Raw genomic sequence first — 21,746 nt, 5'->3', positions numbered from 1 at the left:
GATTATAACAACTATTTATTGCTACACTAAATACTATTTTGTATTCCTCAATTAGTTATAGTTAATATAATTTCAAAACTCTTATCTTTTACCGTTTTTATTATTTTACATTTATCTTTTCTTTTTTTGTTACAATGTTTACTATTTTTTTCTTAAAAAATAATAATTTTCATCTAAAAGGCATATTATTATAACTCAAATTAAATAATCTACACTCTAAATACAAACGATCGTGACCTAACTAAATTAACTTAGGATTATAACATGTTTTCTTTTTGTTCCAAACACCCTATTTGTTTGCAGCACAATTCCTCTACTTCCTCTTAGATTTTAAATATATCATTTCATTGTAAACTTTTAAATTCATCCTATGCTACTTTAATAATATGTATGTATACAAACTTGAAATTAACAACATCAAGATCCACTTCAAAATTTATGGATATATTTCATATTTAGCACAAATGGAATTCACAATTCGATTTTCTTTTGTCGAAATCTTGAAATTGAAATTTCAAGATTTTGATAGGCTCAACCATTCAATAATAACGAGATTTCGATTATTCTAATCGATATTTCGATCAAAGTTTTTTTTTTTGTTGTCTCTATGCTAGCTCAAGGAAATTCAAGGCAAGTTTTTTTTTTTTTTTTCATTTTTTACCATACAAACCTTTTTATTTTCAAGAAACTACATATTTTCATTAAAATATTTTCCATTGATTTTTCCTCAAACTTGATTAATGTAAATGTTATAACATTCCTTTTGATTTCTCTCAACTATCTACTTGTAGAATTCCTTTTCCTATTATGTTGTGTTATGGTGTTATGATTTTTCTATTTTTATCATGTTATGATATGCTATCCATACTATGATTTTTCATATTTTTATATCCAAATGCATTTTATAATAAATAATTTAAAATTATTTTATATGCAAATATTTCATGTCTTCTAATTTTTTAAAATTAATTTCCAATATTTAATATTTTGTTTATGATTATTTTTAAATATTTTTCTCTCCTATCAATATTTTACAGTATACATCCAAATGTTAGAAATGACTATTAACAATGGTCAATTGTATACTCTAATTCGACTACCATATTAATGAATAATTTCATTAATAGATTATAATAATTTTCATCAACTTCCATCAAATTTCCTCAATAAAACCAACTAATCACAAAATTAATTAAACAAATTAAAAGTGGGATGAACCAAATTAAGAATTCACTTATGTGATGGAAAGAGACCTTGGAGTTGAAGACACCCATAGAAGAAATTAAAAAAAGAAAAAGAAAAAGAAAAAAAAAAGTTAAGAGGTATAATTATGCATAATTTCATCTTATTTTCAAAGAAAAAACGAGAACTAGTGAAGAACCCACACGTGTCCTAACCTCTATCGCTCGTGTCACTCGCACGTGTCAATCTGACAGTCTGTCACTCTCTCTTGACTAGACCGTCGATGAGGCAAGTTCCACTACGCCCAAGCTCACATGAACTCTTGTACCGAACAAAACCAATGATATACCACCACGTCTCACAGTCAAAGGAGAAGTCAAGAGGCGGCAGAAAGGCGATAATGTTTAGGAATAGAAACGGGCGCAGGAGATGAATGCTAGTAAACAGTAATGAAGGTGAAATGAATCATGATCCATCATAAACAACACATGAGATCAGCCAATGATTTGGCGCCACGTGTTTGACGATCTTCCTTCTTACAACAATGGGGATGAGAACCGACTCCGTTTCAACACAAATCTTACCGTCTGTAGTCGGTTTCACAAGGCTGGCTACCGGAGAATCCGGTCATTTCGATCCCGGCGATTCCCGCTATGTATATAACTTTCATCCCCTTTCTTTCTTTCTTCTTCTTCTTTTTCTCTCTCTCTCTCCGATTTCAATTCTCCGAATTCACAGCGAAGCGAAAGGTTTTTAGCTTCCATTACTTGTCTGGTTTAAAGCCTCTTTTCCGGTTTTCAAGGTTGGTAGTCAAACTCTCTTCCTTCTTCTGTCGTTTTTCCTTTAAATGGTCTTATTTAATTTTGTTGTTCCTTCCGGTTTTTTTTTTTTTTTTTTTTTTTTTTTTTTTTTTTTTTTGTCTAATCGGTTCGGATTTGGATCCTTGTCGCCTGGTCTTTCTTTTTGCTTCTTGTTCTTGCTTGATCTTTTGCCTTTTCTTCGATTTTAATGCTTAATTTTAACTTCAGCTATGAATTTTGGGAGGTGCAGCTCTCTCTTTCTGTTTCTTTCTTTCAAAAATTGAGCCTTGATTATTAAAATTGGTGTTTGATTTCTGAAGAGGCGTGCTATATAATTTCGTTTCTGTTCCTTATGGTTAAGATGAGCGAGAAATTGGGTGTTGAAAGTTGTTATTTTGATTACGTTTTTTGTTTCCCATTTGAGGCTGGCTCTGCCACTTGTGAAATGTTACTTATATGTGGGGAACTTTTTTTTTTTTTTTTTTTTTTTTTTTTTTTTTTTCTTTTTGAATTTTTATAGTGGTTGTTTGTGGGTTTTCATTTCTCTTTTTCCTTTTCCTCTGCTAATGTTGTTGTTATATCTGTTTAACCTTAGGGACTTCTGGATATTGTTGAAATAGTGACCGGGATAGCAGATCGCAGGCACATTGCAATCTGGGGGTTAAAAATTTGTAGGATGTGTGATTTTTGATTGATAACTTTAAAGAACGAAGGGTGGGTCTTTTCTCTATATTTTTAGTTGAGTACTGAACTTCGCTGTTGTTTGATCATGTGTTTTTGAGGTTCACGGATGTCTATGAGTAAGTTTTGGGGTTTCTTCTCTATGGATTTAGTTTAAATATCATATTTTGTGGGGTCAGAAATATTTTTTAGTAGTGATTGGTGAAGAGACTGGCTTTAGAGAGCTACTTGGACGCTGGCCACCAAGGATTGGTGCCCCCAATGGCAGCTTCTCGGGTGGCTGGAGGATTAGCGCAATCTTCCTCAAGTTCTGGGATTTTTTTCCAAGGAGATGGGCAGTCCAAGGCTACCGTTAAATCTCACTTGGGCTCATCTTATGGAAACTCATCAAATTCAATTCCAGGAACTGGCCAATCAAATTTGGGTCCAGTTTCTGGGGACACAAATGGTGTCTTTAATAGTGTGGCAAACTCGGGACCAAGTGTTGGGGCAAGTTCTTTGGTTACAGATGCAAACTCTGCTCTTTCAGGTGGGCCTCACTTGCAGAGAAGTCCAAGTATGAATGCAGAATCATACATGCGATTACCTACATCGCCTATGTCTTTTACATCAAATAACATGAGTATCTCAGGTGCATCGCTCATTGATGCATCTTCTGTACTGCAGCACAATTCTCAGCAGGATCATAATGCTTCCCAGATGCACACCCAGGCACAGGCCCGGCAAGTTTCTTCAGGTGATGCATCACTGTCGAATTCACAAACCGTTCAAGCTTCACTACCCATGGGTGCACGAGTCTCTGGATCTCTCATGACAGATCCCAATAGTTATTCTCAGTCACAGAAGAAACCACGTTTGGATATTAAGCAGGATGATTTTCTGCAACAGCAGGTTTTACAACAGCTACTGCAGAGACAAGATTCCATGCAATTGCAAGGTCGTAATACGCCTCAGTTACAAGCAGCATTGTTTCAGCAGCAACAGAGACTACGGCAGCAACAACAAATTTTTCAGTCTTTACCTCCTTTGCAGAGAGCTCATATGCAGCAGCAGCAGCAGATACAGTTGAGGCAGCAGCTTCAGCAACAGGCAGTACAGCCTGTAAATGCTATGAAGCGGCCTCATGATGGTGGTGTATGTGCTCGGCGGCTAATGCAGTACCTATACCATCAGCGTCAAAGGCCTGCAGTGAGTTCATCTTCTGCCTTTTTCTTTTTTGTTTATTGGGGTTATCATCTGCATATTTATGAAAAAGATGTCTTCTTTAATTAATTTATATTTACTTTTAACAATCTCAGGTAAATATTCCAAGTTCTATTTCACATTCTCTCTTTTACATGCACTTTCTGTTAGCCTAAATGTCAACTATTTTATTTTATGGCTTCTGATAGGATAATAGTATTGCCTATTGGAGGAAGTTCGTGACTGAATATTATTCTCCTCGTGCAAAGAAAAGATGGTGTTTGTCATTATATAATAATGTTGGACATCATGCACTTGGTGTTTTCCCTCAAGCAGCTATGGTCAGTTTTGCCTTACTTTGATATTATTGTGGGTTTTTATCTGTTATTTGAGTTTCCTACCTGTTATTTATTCTCACCATGCTAATTATGACATTTGGAATTTGGTTAAATTTTTTATGAAAAGAACCTTGTTGTGATGTGTAAAATTGGTCATTTTAGAAGCTGCTAAAATGATGTCTACAAATTTTATTTTGTTATTCTAATTGGATAGTCGTGACGTTTAGCTTCTCTCCCTGAATCCTCCTTTGTGATCTATATTTCAGGATGCATGGCAGTGTGACATTTGTGGATCAAAATCTGGACGGGGATTTGGTATGATACTGTTAACTTTCTTTATATTACTTTTGGATAATTGAGTTCTGGTGTGGAGTGTTTAAAATTATGTTGGATGCTTGAGGGGCTGTTGTGAGGCATAACAGACTATTTTGCTTGGATTTCAGTGGCATCTTTATTGAAACAAAAAGGAAGTAATTATTGAAGTTGTCACAATCAATATATTATTTTCAAACAAAAATGCAAATTGCAGGGTTTTTCTTTTTTCTTTTTTTGGTGAGAAACCGAACTTTTACTGAAATGTAGCGAAAGAATTCCTAGGGTGTACACAGAACAAGTCTGCTGCTATCTATAAGAAAGGACTCCAATCCAATAGAGTAACACCAAGTTGATAATTACTAAAAGATCGATCAACAGAAACCCATGGATAAATGGCACTACCACTTTTCCAAAGCCTCATCACATAATCTCAGGTTTACCAATGCAAACCTCTGGCCTTCCTTGATTTTGGGACAACCTCCACCCTGCTCAATTTCTTTCTGAAGGAAACTCCTCATAAGCCCTTTAATAATATAACTTACTATAATCTTAAAAAGTACGGACACAACACTACTTGTCCTACACGTCAATTTCTATAATAATAGGACATGGAGACATCTGGGACATGTTTGTTTCTTTATGATCAGAAGACCATTTTGATCGGAACATCCACAACCATATTAAACAAGAAAGGAGAAAAAGGGATCTCCTCGCCAGATCCCCCTGGTTGCAAAAATCATGACTGTCAGCCTTCCATTGATGAGAATGGTGGAGTTAACTGGTCTTATACTGTTTGAATTCATAAACAACCAAAATCTTTCTTTTTGGCAGTACTTTATTAGAAAAATTCCTGGCACACCTCTTTTTTTTTTTCCTTTCTGTAGTCCTAACTAGTCTTATTTCCAATCCATACCTACTATAAAATTTGTCATCCGCTTGCAATGGTTTATTCGCCATTGGAGACAATAAAATGAAGTCTTAAATCATCGGTTCACCCAAAAGCTTAAGTTTGTAAATAAGTAAGGGTAAATTTAATATAATATCTAACAATCCTCCTCACTTGCGGGCTATTTCAAGAAGAGCCAGGCTAGTGGAAATGAATATTAATTGGAGAAGAAACAACAATGCAGGGGCTTGAACACAGAACCTTCTTGAACCATCTTAAATCACTAGTTCTAACCCAAAGGTTTAAGCTCATAGATAAGTGTAAATTTAATATGATATCCAACTGGAAGCACTTTTTTACTTTACCTGCCAAAGCTTTTACAAGTATCATGAACAAAGTCATAAAACTTATTTTCTTGGAGTTCACTCTATTTTCCGTGGCCTGTTAGGCACACATAGACCTCGTTTATAGCCATATTAATAATCTCTTCACATAAAACCTAAGAAGTATTGACACTTTAAATTGGCTAGTGTCGGTGTCATGCACGAATGGTACACTTGTTTTTTATGGAACATTTGTTAGTGCAATTGATGTATTCGGCACTAGCCGTAGAAAGGCGAAGTAGGCTCAACATTTGTTCGACATGCATTGAATACTTGTTGAGCATACTAAATAGACATATATATGACAAAATTAAAGAATCTTGCTCCCACGCTTCACTACCTTCCCACCATCCTTAATCAGAAACTCAATCAAATTTATTCCTTTGGCCTCTGCAATACTCAGATATGAATTGGTTGGTTGGCGTTAGTGGTCAATGAGGATTGTGAGTTTGATAGAAAACTTTCAGGGAATAGATCGACTTCACGATGGTCACCTACCTAAGATTTGATATCCTACGAGTTTTTTATGAGATTACATGAGGTGTTTGCAATTGGGCTTGGAGACTCACAAATATAAAAAAGATGGAGAGAATAAATAAAAATACTTTGACTAGTCGTGTTGACATCTCATCCAATCGTCACCATAAAGATTCCACTCCTTAGAGCATCTTTCTGGCCTTTAAGCCTCGTCAAGAAGTGGGAACTCACCCACCTGCCTTCTACCTTTGCTCTTCTCCACAAGACAAAAGAAGAGTTGAAAGAGAGTTGGGACAACCACATGTTTTCAACTGTAAATTGGCATGGACCCAGACCACATTTTTAATATTCAGGATAATTAGACCATCTGAAGTAGTTTTAAGCCCTCTAGCTTGTCTCAAGAATCTCTCCTGCCACCTCTGGGTGAAAGAAACTGTCTACAAAACATCACCCTTTAGATGGTTTCCTTATATAGTAGTTTGACCTCTATTACGGCTGGTTAAAATAGTTTGACCTCGATATAATGTCTTCTAATGGTTGATTAAAACAGTGGACAAGGGTTGGTTTAAAAATTGACCTGTCACCATTGGAGGTTAGTTTGGGGAGAGTTGACCTACAGAAATTTCTTTTTCCATATCAAAAGCCGCTATGGTTGCTTGTTTGGATGTTGGAATTGTAAAGTATGTTCATTCCTTCTGGTTTCTATAACCTGTTAGCTACAAAGATTCAATCGTTCTAAAAATAGCTTTGCAGAAACAATGGCTTAGAAAGTGTACAATATAATGCTTGCAATTTTATGTTCTGTTTAGTATGATTGTTGAGTTATCATTTTGATATACAGGCAATGACGTCTGGCCCCATTTTGGATTGAAGTTAATGTCTTGTATTTCACATTTCTAATTTGTCTTTGCTACAATATAAAGCATAACACACCATTTTATGTGATCGTTTCAGAGGCTTCCTTTGAAGTCCTTCCTAGACTCAATGAGATCAAATTTGGCAGTGGAGTCATTGATGAGCTATTGTTCTTAGATATGCCACGGGAATTCAGATATTCATCTGGAATTATGATGTTAGAATATGGAAAAGCGGTTCAAGAGAGTGTGTATGAGCAACTTCGTGTGGTTCGTGAGGGACAGCTTCGTATCATATTTACTCATGAACTGAAGGTTACCAGAATGATTATGCATAGTTCTCTAAATCCATTTAAGAGTGAACCCCTTTGTACTAAAATATTTTGGTAACTGGATTATACTTCAGATATTGGCATGGGAATTTTGTGCAAGACGACATGAAGAACTTCTTCCTCGTAGACTGGTTGCACCTCAGGTATTATTTTGTATATTTTTTGTTTCTCATGTAGGGCAAATATATGCTAATAAGATTCTGATCCTAACTTCTCAGAAGAAAAGATATTCTGTTACTATCTAGGATTTGCCAGTATATGTGAAAGAAAAATGTTAAATTCTTGAAACAAAGTTAATATGTAATCTTGACACTAGAAATGATGATTTCTCCTTTAAAGAGACTTCCAGCGCTCTATTTTGGAGTTGGAATTTATGGGTACTTTTTTCTGCTTATTTTCCAATATATTTATGTTTGGTTTTGTTTTTTGTTTTTTATTTTTTTCTTCTTTCCTTTTTTACAACTGAAGATTGAGTAGATAAAATCTGTTTTTTAATTTTCTTGATTAAATTATTATTCTTCAATCAGTTTTTTAGACGTTGGCATCAGATGTTGTCTTTCTGCATGTTATTTATGTTTGGTTGATGTCATATATCCTTTTTAGTTGTAAACTGATCCGTTCAGTGGACAAATGTATAAATACAGGTAAATCAATTGGTCCAGGTGGCACAGAAATGCCAGAGCACTATTGCTGAAGGAGGATCTGATGGGGCTTCTCAGCAGGACTTACAAGCAAATAGTAATATGTGAGTTAATCAAACAGATAGTGAAATCCATCTTCTTGAATCCTGTCTGTTTCTCTTTGTAGTTTGCGCCTGCGCTCACTTTTCAATTTTGACATCTTGTATCATGGTTTTATAGACTTTCAAGTCCAAATACCAAGTAATCACTTTGTTCTATTTACCTCTCTCTGTTTTGATAAAAGAGCACGTAGTAGAGGAAGATTTGTGCTCGTGGTGGATACTTTGGTTTTTTTTTGTTAATTAAGTTGTCGATACAATACTGGAATGCCTTACTTCTTCTCTTAGTCCATCAAATACCATCTAGGAGTGTTTGAGAATTTATATCCAAGTAAATGGGACTTGAGGACGTTGACTGTCTGCCTATCCATTATGTGGTTGCTATAAATGGTGGCTGTTTGCACTTTTTTGCTCTTGGAAATTAATGCGTCACCTTTATCAATTCTAACGCGTCAGAACCTGCCAATGCTATCCTTCTTTTAGGGTTTTGACAGCTGGGCAGCAGCTTGCTAAGAGTCTGGAGTTGCAGTCGCTGAATGATTTGGGGTTCTCTAAAAGATACGTTAGATGCTTGCAGGTGCATTATCACGTAGTTTTACAAAAGAGTATCTGCTCTAGACTTTTCTGCTTTGCTCTCATTCAGTTCATTTTTTATTTAATTGCGCTCGTTTCTTTTCGTCAAATACAGATATCAGAGGTTGTCAATAGCATGAAAGATTTGATCGATTTCTGTAGGGAGCAGAAAACCGGGCCAGTTGGTAGATCTCATTCTTTCTAAATTCTTTTTCACAATTAGCTCTTGTTCTTCATGAATAAGCATTTTATTAACCTTACAACTTTATGAGCATTTTGTACTGTTCCGTGTACATTTATTTTTTGTTTTGGAAATATAATCTCTTGGTAAAGAGGGGTCAAGTTCTTATGATTCATATATATTAGATTAGCATTGCTTTAGCATAATTCAGAAAATGGCATTCGGTGTAAACATCTCAATTCTTATGGTTCAGGTCACATGATTATCTCCTGTTCGTCTTTTATTTATTTAATTTCATTTCTCGCTTTAGTTGAATTAGATTTTTAAAACCGCAATTTTTTCTGCTTGCTTTTAGTGTCTTAGCTTTGAATCTAATTATAATACTTTTATAGAGGGTTTGAAAAGTTATCCTCAACACGCCACAGCGAAGCTGCAGATGCAAAAAATGCAAGAGATTGAACAGGTTGCTAATGCTCAGGGTATGCCAACGGACCGTAACACCCTTAGTAGAATGGTCTCTCTGCATCCTGGGCTGAACAACCAAATGAGTAGCCAAAATCAACTAGTCGGCAGAGGAACTTTGAGCGGTTCGGCACAAGCTGCGTTGGCGTTGTCTAACTACCAGAATCTCCTAATGAGACAGAACTCAATGAATTCAACAAGTTCACATGCACTCCAGCAGGAGACATCATCGTCATTCAATACTTCAAACCAGAGTCCTTCATCAAGCTTTCATGGGACAACCGCTATAACATCGGCACCAATGCAGAACTTGCCCAGCAGTGGTCTTTCAAGTCCTAATTTGCCTCAGCAACAATCTCAAGTTCAACACCAACTGCATCAGCGGCCGAACACCAACAACTTACTTGGGCAGAGTACGCAAGGTAACAGTAACAATAATCAGGCTATGCAACATCAGATGATCCAGCAATTACTCCAGATATCTAATAACAGTGGGGGAGGGCAACAGCAACAGCAACTGCAGCCGCAACAGCAACAGCAACTGCAGCCGCAACAGCAACCGCTTTCTGGATCAAACACAAAAGTAAGCGTTGGTGGAACTTATACAGGCTACGGAGCCGGCAGCTCTTCTGTGACGGCTGCAGGCACAGCCAATGCATCTTGTAGTAACACACCGGCCCCAAGCCGAAGTAATAGTTTTAAAAGTGCTTCAACTGGTGATGTATCAGCAGCAGCTGGTGCTCGTAGCAGCAGTGGGTTCAACCAAAGAAGTGCAGATTTGCCACAAAATCTTCAATTGGATGATGATATAATCCAGGACATAGCCCATGATTTTACGGATAATGGGTTCTTTAACAATGATCTTGACGATAATATGTGCTTTGCCTGGAAAGGTTAACTAACTTAAAAAACAGGCCTAACAATTTGGCTCCCACCCCCTTGGGTTAAAGTGGAGAACTTATATATTTTGTACAGAATATTTGGGATAGATATTTTCTTTTTTCCTTTTACTTCTTCTTTTTTATTAATTTTTTGGGGGTTTCTTCACAAATGAATGTTGTATTTGTCTTGGGAACGTGCTTTTCTAATTGACTCATTAGGTATTTAGGGATCTTTCTGTATGGTATTTTTATATTTGTTTTTCAAGTGTCTCAAACGTGTAATTTCTCTGAGTTAAGACTTAGAAAGATCAGCTTTAGTTTCTCATTGAGATGAATATGATGATAAATTCGAACTTTATTCTACTCTTACTTGGCTCTTCATCCCTTATCCGAAGGATTTCACATTATATGAACACAGTAAGGAAGACGCGTTGAGATCTGTTATGGCCACAAATAATAATAATAATAAAAAAAAAAAAAAATCTAGCTGGGACTCCAATTTTTTCATGTTTTGCTATCTCTTCCTAAACTTTATACGACCATGGTTTTTTTAATTTTTATGATGTGCTAGAAATTGAGTTACTGTCTGCTCATTTCTCCTGCAGTGAAATAAATGACTACCAATTAAACATTAGATTCTAAACACTAAATGGGCTTCCATGCTGAAGTCTATTGAGACGTTCTAGTTTGTTTCTTGAATTCTAAAATCACTTGGTGGATGTTTGTCCTGCAGTCTAGACGTGCAATTGTGAGAACTGATTCAATGCTAATTTTCCCTTTAACTTGCAACGACACTGCTATCGATAAGCTATATTTGTATAGCACTGTCCTCAGGAATCCATCTTTGACATGAAATCAGATATGGTGTGCAATGATGGAAGGGAATACTCTTAACTAGACTTGAAAATTTGGAATTCTGTTTAACCTCATCAGTCAAGATTGTATAATCTTGAAAATATATAGACAAAGTTCTGTAAACTTTGGTCTATAGATTGGCATATTTGTGTATTAACCATGGAGAACATTAATGAAAAATCTTACTTGTATTGTGTTGCAAAGGGCGTTTACATATATACATACATATATATATATTTTCAATAAGTTGTCAACATTCCATATTGTGATCTTTCATCCTACATTTTAGTGAAACCTTTTTCATGCATTCTTTATGCCTTTACTTTTTTTTATTCCTTTTAATAACTAAAATAGCTTAAATTGTCGAATGATATTACACGATGAGTCTTTATTTTTAATATATTACATAAAAGTCTTAAATCAGCTAACATTTTTCGCAAAAGGATGGACAAATTTACCTTATTACCCAAATTTCATTAATCTTGAATAATATTTTCCTTAATTATCAACCAACATATTTATTATATCCATTATAACTTAATTGTTATTACATATATATTTGTATTTATTAATTAATATTTATTAATACTATAATGATTTAAATATGATATAAATTATTATATGTAATAATTATCCTAAAAAATAAATATTTTCAATTTCATGCCCAACTAAAAGTTAATTTCTCACGATCATCAATTCCGACACCGGCATTCTTCTTCGATTTCTATTACAGACAAAACTTTGTTCTTTTTTCTTCCCTTCCGATTTGCTTCTTGTGATACAGTTAGCTTTTTTTGTTTCGTATATTATTTATTCTTTTGTTTTGTAGTATATATTTTTTTTCCTTAAAAAATGTGTTCTTTCTTCTTCCGCATATATTCCGGTAATGTTCATTCTATTTTAATTTTTCACATATGCTACTGAATAATATATTTATTTTTTGTGATTTGTTACATATATATTACTGCATATATTCAATAATACATACACAAAATTTTTTCTCACATTCTGTAATTTTTTCTTACTCAATTTAACAAATTGAAAACACAATCTTTCATTCATAAAATATACAAAGTATTATTTCATATATATTATTCATAAATCAATTTAACATATCATATTTTTCGGTAAATGTATGTCAATTTATATGTATTATTGTATATACGAAGGGGTATATACACACTAAATAACAAAATCGATATATCATATTTTTTGAAAACTGTATGTCAACATATATTTATAAATTGCATATATCAAGTGATATATATCTAAATGCAATATTACGGAATCGAAGTTTAAAACGTTTTAGAAAATCTACGATGTAATGAAGTAAGGAAAAATATGAGGAATTGAGGAAGACAACTAACCAAAAGTATGAGTGTAACAAAAAAAAAAAACTGAGAATCGATGAAGAACGAAACCAAAATTGGTGATGAAGGAAATAAGATTACGTGAATAAAGAATCGGATGTATCGAAATTGAAAGAAGGGGTATATATATCTAAAAAAAAACATAACACATAGATCATATATATTTGTCAATTATTGTATGTCAATTTATGCATATTATTGTATATATGAAGGGGTATATATTTAAAAAAATTACACATATCATATTAATCGGTTACTGTATACCCTAAACTAATTCACATAACAGACAATTGAAATTCCTTGGGAACTGTATGTAATAAATATATGCATTGTTATGAAGTGGTATATGTCTAAACCAAATATTTCGGAATATAACGATAAACATTCTAGGAATACTACAATTTAATGGAGTACTGAAAAATATAATGAATTAAGGAAGACAATTAACCGGATGCATGAGAAGGACGAAAGGACGAAATAAATTGAGATTTTGTGAATAACGAAATCGAAATTTAATAACGAAATCGAAATTGGTGATAGATGAAATATAAGGAGATGAAGAATGAAACTGGATGGAATTGGTGAAGAAATTCGATAACTTTCCGACGGAGGATGTATCGGAATTGGTGGAGAAATTAGATAAATTGCAGGCGACGGATGTAATAAAGAAGAATGACTGTTTACAATGGAGATGAGAATGTAAGAGTTATGCGGCTGATGAATAATTAAGAAAGAGAATTTTAGAAATTATTTCCATAATCAAAAATATATTATTTAATGATAATTTAAAATAAATTATATAAGGTAACGTTTTTCATTAATAATTAAGATTTTACCTTAATTAAAATCATAATAAAAAAGTTATAATTTACGCAATAATACACAATAATGATAAATGCAGTGTAAATAAGGTAAAATATATTTTTGAGTTTTGAATTACCTATATAATTAATGTTAATCATAATATTAATTCAAATTAGGAATTCACGTACTTGTAGGATAATTTTAATCTTATGATTATTGTTATCATTGTTAGAGATGATTATAGATCGATGGATAAGTAAGTAATAAAAAATATGGCTCAGGACCAATAGAAGATCACAATGGGTCAAGAAATTGGAGTTGGACTGTTGGGCCTAATTCCCCATTCAGTCTTGACCAAAGCTTATTAACTGTTGCATAGGGTCTGCTCAAACTTTGAGCCATGAATCCCACCTGAGATTCAATTCGGTTATATAACTAAATTTCGAAAATTAACATGAGAAGATCTAGGTCAATCTTCTATGTTAATATATGATTATAGATTCATATGAGATAACTTAAATCATACTCTTAAACTTTCTAATTTTAACACTCTTTTACTTTCGAACTTAAGCATCAGAGTGTATGTGACAAACACCACACTAATGTACACGTTTTATCTTTTACAAGCCACGTTTTTTGAGCCCACCCTAAAACTCATCTTAAATCCTACAGGCTCACGAAGAGAAGAAATTTTTTTCTCTTATAGAACTCAAGACAACACTAAAGAGAAATATTGTTCTCTTGAAATTCAATTACTTTATAACTTCAATTTGCATCTATTGATTTGATTTTTTACTTTGATTACTAATGAAGATGAAAATGATTCCTTTGTATCACACTCAGGATATAGTTCTCTTAAAAGACACAAATAAATGAAGCACATGTATGCACACCGTTCACGTACTTGAATGATCGAACGATTACACGTACATCATAAACTCCATGTATTAGAAATGTACTATCTATTATGTATCTCGCTTGCACACCTCTACTTCAAATAAATTCACCATTGGTGTCACATGAAGATGAGAGAGCTATCAACAAATACTATTATTGTTCCTAATTACCTAAACAAAAGAGTATAGGAATGAAATTGAAAAAAGCACATGGTATGTTGCTCAAAATTCTCAAAAGGCAATATGTTGTCCCCATGTGCTAAAATGGGTCAATGGCCCCAAACTAAGGGGATGTGTGATAATTTGGCCCAACTTCATGGGGCTTAAATTGAAGTATATTATTATGTGTTGATCAAGAGATAAGATTTTTGTTTGGATTATTTGGAGTTTCCATGACACTGACTTTGTCACAAAACAAAATGGTTTTTGTTTTGTTTTGGAGTTTCCCCTTAGCGTTGATGACAACTGGATCACATGTTAGTGAACAAAATCAGATTATGACACCCAAACATAGCATACCCCATTTTCTGTTATTGACTTTGGTTAAAGCTAAAAGGGCCAAAGGGACTACCAATCCTATGGTTTCCCTTATCATTATTAGCAATGTTTATATGATCTTTAAGAACTTCCAAACCCAAATAGACCCACCAATGTGAAGGTTCATCCCTTGATGATCATACCCTCACCCTCACCTTTCAAAACTCAAAATTAGAAAGGATAGATAGTGTTGGCCAATTATGGATATTATTGGATGGACATACTCTCCAATTCTCATTCATCTACCTATTTACGTATTATATTTCCTTTTTAAATGTTTAATAAAATCGAAATATTTAAAGGTTTAATATTGTTTTTAAATAGAGTAAAAATGAACGAATATACTTACAAATATAGAAAAATATTATAGTCTATATATAGATTCACTAATTATCTATTTTATCATAAATACAAATAGGTACACATTCTAGTTTATTAACTGTTTATTGAATATATTTTTAATAGTTTTGTTAGAGGAGAATGAATGATTGTCGTAGGATTTTTATTTTTATATTATTTTTCCAATATAACATTATATTATACATGTGGAGGTTAGAGATTCAAGGTTGTTTTATTTTCCCCTTCTTTTTCTTTCTAATAATTTACTTTTTCAATTTCTATCTATATTAATGTTTTGCTTAGTTGAGTTTATATATGCTAAGGTTAACATACTTTCTCTCTTTTTCTTTATTGAGGTATTAACAAATTTTGCTAACAGATATATATTATTGGATTAATATGATATTTTCTTTATGTAAAAAGATATTTATAGTTACAAACCTATGTGTTGAGATGTTGAGAGTTTCACGTTGAAAAAACAAAAATGATCCACATTTTATAAGATAGATGAGTTACTCCTTTCATTGTTAATTGGTTTTGCGATGGAATATCATATTATCAAACACTACCTAATATATAAATCGTAAAACTGATTGGTTTGTAGTATTATTTATTTTTCAACTTTCCACATATAACATTTCAAAATTATAGCATGAAGTTCACTCATTCGATATTGAAACAACAATATATTAACTGCTACTAAAATAATGTATAAACTAAATACTCCAAATATCAAGAACAGTTATATCTAACACTTTAATAATGTATACTTGTAATCAAGGATTAAACTATTGATATCAATGTCGATATTGGAATTTCATTTTTATGGATTTATCCACCAACATATTGATAAAATATCGATATCGACAAATATTTCTAAAAAGTTACAAAATTTATACAATTTATTTAGATTAATAATTAATTTTTTTTACTCCAAAACTAATCGATGAATATAATAATCATTACTATTTCTATTCATATTAGTTTAAATAGATGACAATTAGTTATATGAACATCTATGAATTTACACGAAGATATTCGCATACCCACAAATATTTTAATCTCGCAATAATGTAAAAAGTAAACTTAGGTGGAAACCTTTTTATGACCTAAGAGTCAATGTTTTTATACATAATGTCATTGAAGATCATAATTTATTTCATTTGTAAGAGATAATAATTATTATCTTCTCTCTGTCTTGTCTTCCTTTTAGCATAAGATCTCATATAATTGAGAAGATGAAAAGTCATATCATTTGATTGTAAAAGCATCCATTGATTTGAAAGGTAATTAAGAATGGCCTCCTCCTTCACCAACTTCAAGCCATATTATTTTGTTCATAACATCAACAAACACAATCACAATATCATACTTTTACATGTATGAAATGTAGGAAAATGAAACATGCACCAAGGTTAACGATATATATATTTTCCGCTTTATAACGATATTAAGTTATTGAAAATATTAGAAGGAGGAAGGGTTGGTTATAATAATTCAAGTTTGGTAGGTCTTGGGAATTAAGTTATAAACTATAAGAACAAAATTTTTATTGACATCAAATTTTTATATAATAAACTTTCAAATCAAAATCATATCCAACTTAAGTTTAAAATAGACAATATCATATATATATATATATATATATTAATACATGCATGTAGCTAATAATTATATATATTGACATTGTCTCGATCATTTTGTATTTATTATATAATGGGTTGGCTTGATAGAAACACATCATATATAACATTGAAAAATATAGAAGTTAGTGTGAAAAGTGAGATAGAAATCACGTCAATGTTTCGTTGAGTGATTATTGAATATATACAAAACATGTAATAAGACAGGAAGCAATTAATGTATATTTTTGTGTTCTCATTTTCCAAAAGGAACTATTTGCATCATAAAGTCACTAGACCCCCTTCCACCCTCCTTTGATAATGCCCTTTTTGAATACCACATTATAATTTACATTACATAATAATAAAACAATAATCATTTTCTAATTCAATAATTGTAAAGGAGAATCTATTCTTTCTTTCTTTCTTCTTCTAGTGCATCTAATTATTGACACCATTTAAATTTTATTTTAACACAATAATAAAATCTCTTATAATTATTTTAATATTCACCAAACACTATATATATGGGGGTAGTGATTTAAAAAAATTGTAGCTCATTAGTTAGTTGACTTTTGATTTCATCTCATCAGCTATCTAATTTTCAAAGAATAATGTATACTTATTGTTTGTATGTGTTATGTAAAGTAATGAGTTTATTTGTCTATAACAAGTTTCATTTGGATGTGAATTTAAAAGTCGGTGATTCGATTATGTATCTCTTTAATAATTAAATTCATTAAGAAAAAAGTTGAGGAAAATTAAAAGAGAATAAGATAGATTATAAGAAAACACAAAGAAATAAAAATAGAAATTAAATTGAAGACACAAAATTGATTTAATTGGGATTTGGGTTTGGTTTGTGTTTGCCGACACTCTTCCAATAAACCAATTAGACAGCTGAAAAATTAGGTCAAAAAGAAGGTTCCCCACTTTTAATCACATTTATATTTTCATAGATAAAAAGATGTCCAATTTATATATAAATTTGTATATATATATATATATATATATATATATTTGATGGCTTACCTTTAAACAACTTTCTTTTGTCTTTTTCTTTTTAATAATTTTTACAAAATTATGTTTGTTTTACATCAAATATATACATATAGATATTTTATTATTGGATTTTCTAATTTAAATTACTTTGTTGCCCATTTTGTTTTTCGTTTTTAGGTACAATAAAAATAATGATGATGGAGTGTGAAAATTTTAGTAAATAAATTTGTTTTATATCTATGTTTTTGTTAGTGGTATTATTCTAAAAATGTTCTTGAAATTTAATACATTCTCAAGAGCTTAGAAATGTTTAGTGTTTATTTAATGCATAGCTATTATAATTAATATACACAAAACTAACGTAATGAAACTTCATAGTGTTCACCATCTTGATTGAATATTTGTTAATTAGTTTGATAAAATAACCCAAATAGAAAAAAAATAAAGCATTATGAAAAGAAAAGAAAAGAAAAAAAGAGCAAACCCTCATGACATTGATCTCTTTTGCCATTTTGTGGAAAGGGTGTGAGTGAAGGGAATCAAATATTACTTTTAAAAGTTAAATTTTGATTCTAATTAGGAATTCTTTCATCAAGAATCAAATCCAAAATATATCCTAACATTTTAGATCCAAACCTTGAAATCTATTCATAATTAATAGTTATTATCTCTATTCTAATCAATGTATTGATCAAAATCAAACCTAAACTTTGGAAAACTAAAAAAAGAGAAGAGAATTTAGAAAATGATTTTTGTATTTAGAACTCAAGAATACAAATTATTATAAATAATAGAAAGCGAGAGAGAAAATAAATTTAATTTTAAAAAATAAAAAGAAAAATTCTTACAAATAGCACAATATATATATATACATATATATATATACACACACACACAAAGTATGGTGAAAAAGATTTAAATTGACCCAAGAGAGTTGGATGATTTATTATATTTTGTTATTTTTGAAAATGCTCCAAATAAAAAATCACAAATACAACACATTTACCGGTTAATTTCTAGCATATACGAAAAGATGTTTGTATTAGAAGAAAATCTACCAACCAAACAAGTTAAGCTATAGCTATCCTTGAAATAGAAAGAAAAGGAAACTTGGGGTTTTTTTTTTCCTTGTTGATTAAAATTGGAAGTTGGATTTTTGATGTTTTAAGCTTTAAGCCAAAATGTATATAAAATATTCCTTAAAACAAACGTATCTAAATAAAGAGACATTTCATCTCCTCTCTCATTTTTTGGTTTAATTTCAAACATTTTTTATTCTTCAATTTAAAGGGCAGATTTTCCTTTTCTACTTTTATAATATAATTAAACATCTTCTAATCTATATATACATTAGTTGTTAATTTTATTTCAAACAAAACTTAATTAAATGAATATTGGTTGTTATTATATAATCTTAATAATTTAATTACCCTATAATTTTGTTGTTGTTGTTGTTTACTTTTTTAATAAATTTGAGAAAAAAAAATTATTAAGATGCACTAATTAAATAATAATAATATGGTAATTATGGGGAAATATATTATATGGTAGTGGGTGAGCCAAATATTTGGTCTTTTTTCTTGGAGAGAGAGACCATCAAATGAGTGATGATGGACCAACTACTTCATTTTCTTCATTTTTTTTTTGTATCTTTTTTCTTTTTTTGTCATAAATACTTTGGTACAAATTTCTTCCCAAATTTTCTGATTTTGTACTTGAGTGAAGTCCCTATATATCTTTATTTTAAATTACCTATCTAAATCATACGTGGTATCAATTACTTATGATCTTTTCTAACGATAAAAACGTGTATGGTAATTTTTCAATAGATATCTCTAATATATAATAGTTTACATGTTGGATACACAAAGGCAATATATGTAACGATATTTGTCTTTTGTTGTCTTTTTTAATAGGACAATAGAAGTGGAAATGACATAATTTAACTCACATTTACACACACTTTCTTATGGTTCAATAAACTTGTAGCTACCCTATTGCTTCATATGTATCTTAGTAACATAATAACATAAAATATATTTTGCATTTTATTTACTATAATTTAACCGACTTTAATTTAAAACTATAAACTAAATCTGAGAGGACAATAAATGATACCACAAAATATAAGTATATAACATTAAAGTTTCTAATGACAAGCTGCATTTATACTATATAGAACTAATAGTTTAACTACTCATGCTTTCAAAATATACAAATCTACAAAACTTAGAATATCAAGGAGTTAGTAGTCGAGCAATTAAATCGCGGCTAGACAAAGAAAACTCCAACCAAAATCAACACTTGAAGAAGGGGTCAAGAGTTAAGGTTACCTCCCAAACCTTTGTGAGGTTTCAAGTATAAAATGAGGACTTGAGAGTAGGTTGTGTGTAACATCCCAATTTAAAAAAAGAAACATGAATGAACTGATTGATATCACATCTGAGAAGGATTTTGAGGACATAAAAGTATGGTTAAGATAAACTTATAAAAATATTGAAAGTTACTATCTATACCAACAAGGTGTACATTTCTTTCGGTGACTCAATTATAGGAACTCCAAAATTAGACTTGCTTAGCTTTGAACAATTCTCTATTGTGTGACTTCTTACAAATTTTCCTAAGAAGCACGTGGGTGATGATAAATCATGTTGAAAAGGATTAATGTAGATTTGTCTAAGGATAACTTTCACTCTTAAAAGTCTTTGAGATAAGTAAGAATGACGATGTCAAGTTGCAACAACATAGAGGAGTGTTGGTGCAATTAGGCATTGGATTTGAATTTCAAATACTAAGCTTGGGGTATTACATCGTGACACACCCGTGTCCAACCAAACGAACTAGTTAAATATGAATATTTCGTAAAAGTAAAATTGGAAAATATGAAGTTCCAAATTTGTAATAATAATAACACCTATTACTAAGAGGGTTTGGAAAGTAGTAAGATAGAAGGGCTATCAAAGTAGGAAGCATTGATGCATAATTTGACAAATCATGTGGGAATTATATAGACACCCAAAAAAATAATTTTGCTTCTCAATCATTGTCTTTGCTAATTTATATTTAATAGTGAATGGCAAGACATGTTCAGTTCAATGTCTTTTTTAGGGGACAAACTTTCAATATTCTCTGTGGGAAAGCCTTTCTTTTTTTTTTTTTAAATAAAGAAAGGACTTTGCCCTCTAAAGTAAGGGTACAATGTGTGTTTGTTCGCAATGTTTTCTTCCCTCTACCTTTATTGAAATTATTAAACGTTAGGAGTTTTAAATTTGAAGGTATTTGAATCGATATATTCAATCACAAATCTCGATTACTACTTGGATCAACACAACTTTTTAGTTGTTTATTCATCAAGCAATGAAAGGTGATAAAGAATGGCAAAAGTCGCACTTTTACGAGTCGTATTCGATAAGTGGAAGTCATGAAAAAGGTAATATTAGTTATTGGGAATCTAAATTTGTAGTACAAGTTATTAATATAACTCATATGTAATTTGATAATAAAGGTTTGCGTTAAAGTTTGTATAAGATAAATATTAAAAATTATATACCCAAAGAGAATATCACATTTAATCCGTAGATCATATAGTTATTTATTTTAAAATTTATAAGTTGAAGATTGACATTTTAAAACTAAAAGTTGAAAGTATGTTTAATTTGTTAATCACTAAAAGGTTTGTAATTAAAGTAAAATAACATTGAAATAAAAATTTACTGTAATCTACATATTTTTTAATCAACATATTGTTTTGAAAATAAATACTATTATATTAAGAAAAACATTGACAAAAGTACTTCTCCCAAGAGCACATTTTTCTATTTTTTGCATTAATGTTTAGTAGCTTATCCAACTCTGTTTTGCATCCTTTTCAAAAAATAAATTCAGTGATTAATTATAAATTTGGTCCTTTGAATATAATGGGAATTTAAGGACAAATTTTTGTAACTAAATTAAACCACAATTTAAAAATATTTGTAAAAGGCAATTTTTTTAGAAAATGCAAAAGTCACCCATTAAATATAAGAGTTGTTCTTTATACCTTCATTTTATTTCAT

At 31.2% G+C, this 21,746-nt stretch overlaps 1 protein-coding gene across 2 annotated transcripts; it reads left to right on the top strand.

Annotated features, from left to right (window-relative positions):
- The first annotated feature begins 1,782 nt into the window (after positions 1-1,782).
- On the top strand, positions 1,783-10,531 carry LOC103504621 (probable transcriptional regulator SLK2). Of its 2 annotated transcripts, XM_008468997.3 has the most exons (11): positions 1,791-1,984; positions 2,578-3,192; positions 3,330-3,851; positions 4,055-4,186; positions 4,450-4,498; positions 7,199-7,413; positions 7,505-7,573; positions 8,075-8,175; positions 8,653-8,746; positions 8,858-8,927; positions 9,316-10,531. In XM_008468997.3, exons 2-11 carry the CDS (start codon positions 2,995-2,997, stop codon positions 10,281-10,283), a joined length of 2,418 nt encoding a protein of 805 aa, XP_008467219.1. In that variant the 5' UTR covers positions 1,791-1,984; positions 2,578-2,994; the 3' UTR covers positions 10,284-10,531. The 2 variants fall into 2 exon arrangements, with proteins under 2 accessions (XP_008467217.1, XP_008467219.1); XM_008468995.3 differs by having other exon boundaries at positions 1,783-1,984; positions 2,578-3,851.
- The last annotated feature ends 11,215 nt before the right edge of the window (positions 10,532-21,746 follow it).

The sequence above is a fragment of the Cucumis melo genome, chromosome 9 (assembly GCF_025177605.1).
Source record: "Cucumis melo cultivar AY chromosome 9, USDA_Cmelo_AY_1.0, whole genome shotgun sequence".
In the NCBI taxonomy this organism is placed as follows: Eukaryota; Viridiplantae; Streptophyta; class Magnoliopsida; order Cucurbitales; family Cucurbitaceae; genus Cucumis; species Cucumis melo.
This window is presented reverse-complemented; position numbering and strand designations above follow the sequence as displayed.

Excerpts from the sequence above, each read along its gene's own strand:
- LOC103504621 (XM_008468995.3), top strand. The coding sequence starts at position 2,925 with ATGGCAGCTTCTCGGGTGGCTGGAGGATTAGCGCAATCTTCCTCAAGT. Across the intron at positions 3,852-4,054 it reads ATCAGCGTCAAAGGCCTGCA|GATAATAGTATTGCCTATTG; the intron begins GTGAGTTCATCT and ends GGCTTCTGATAG. Across the intron at positions 7,574-8,074 it reads GTAGACTGGTTGCACCTCAG|GTAAATCAATTGGTCCAGGT; the intron begins GTATTATTTTGT and ends GTATAAATACAG.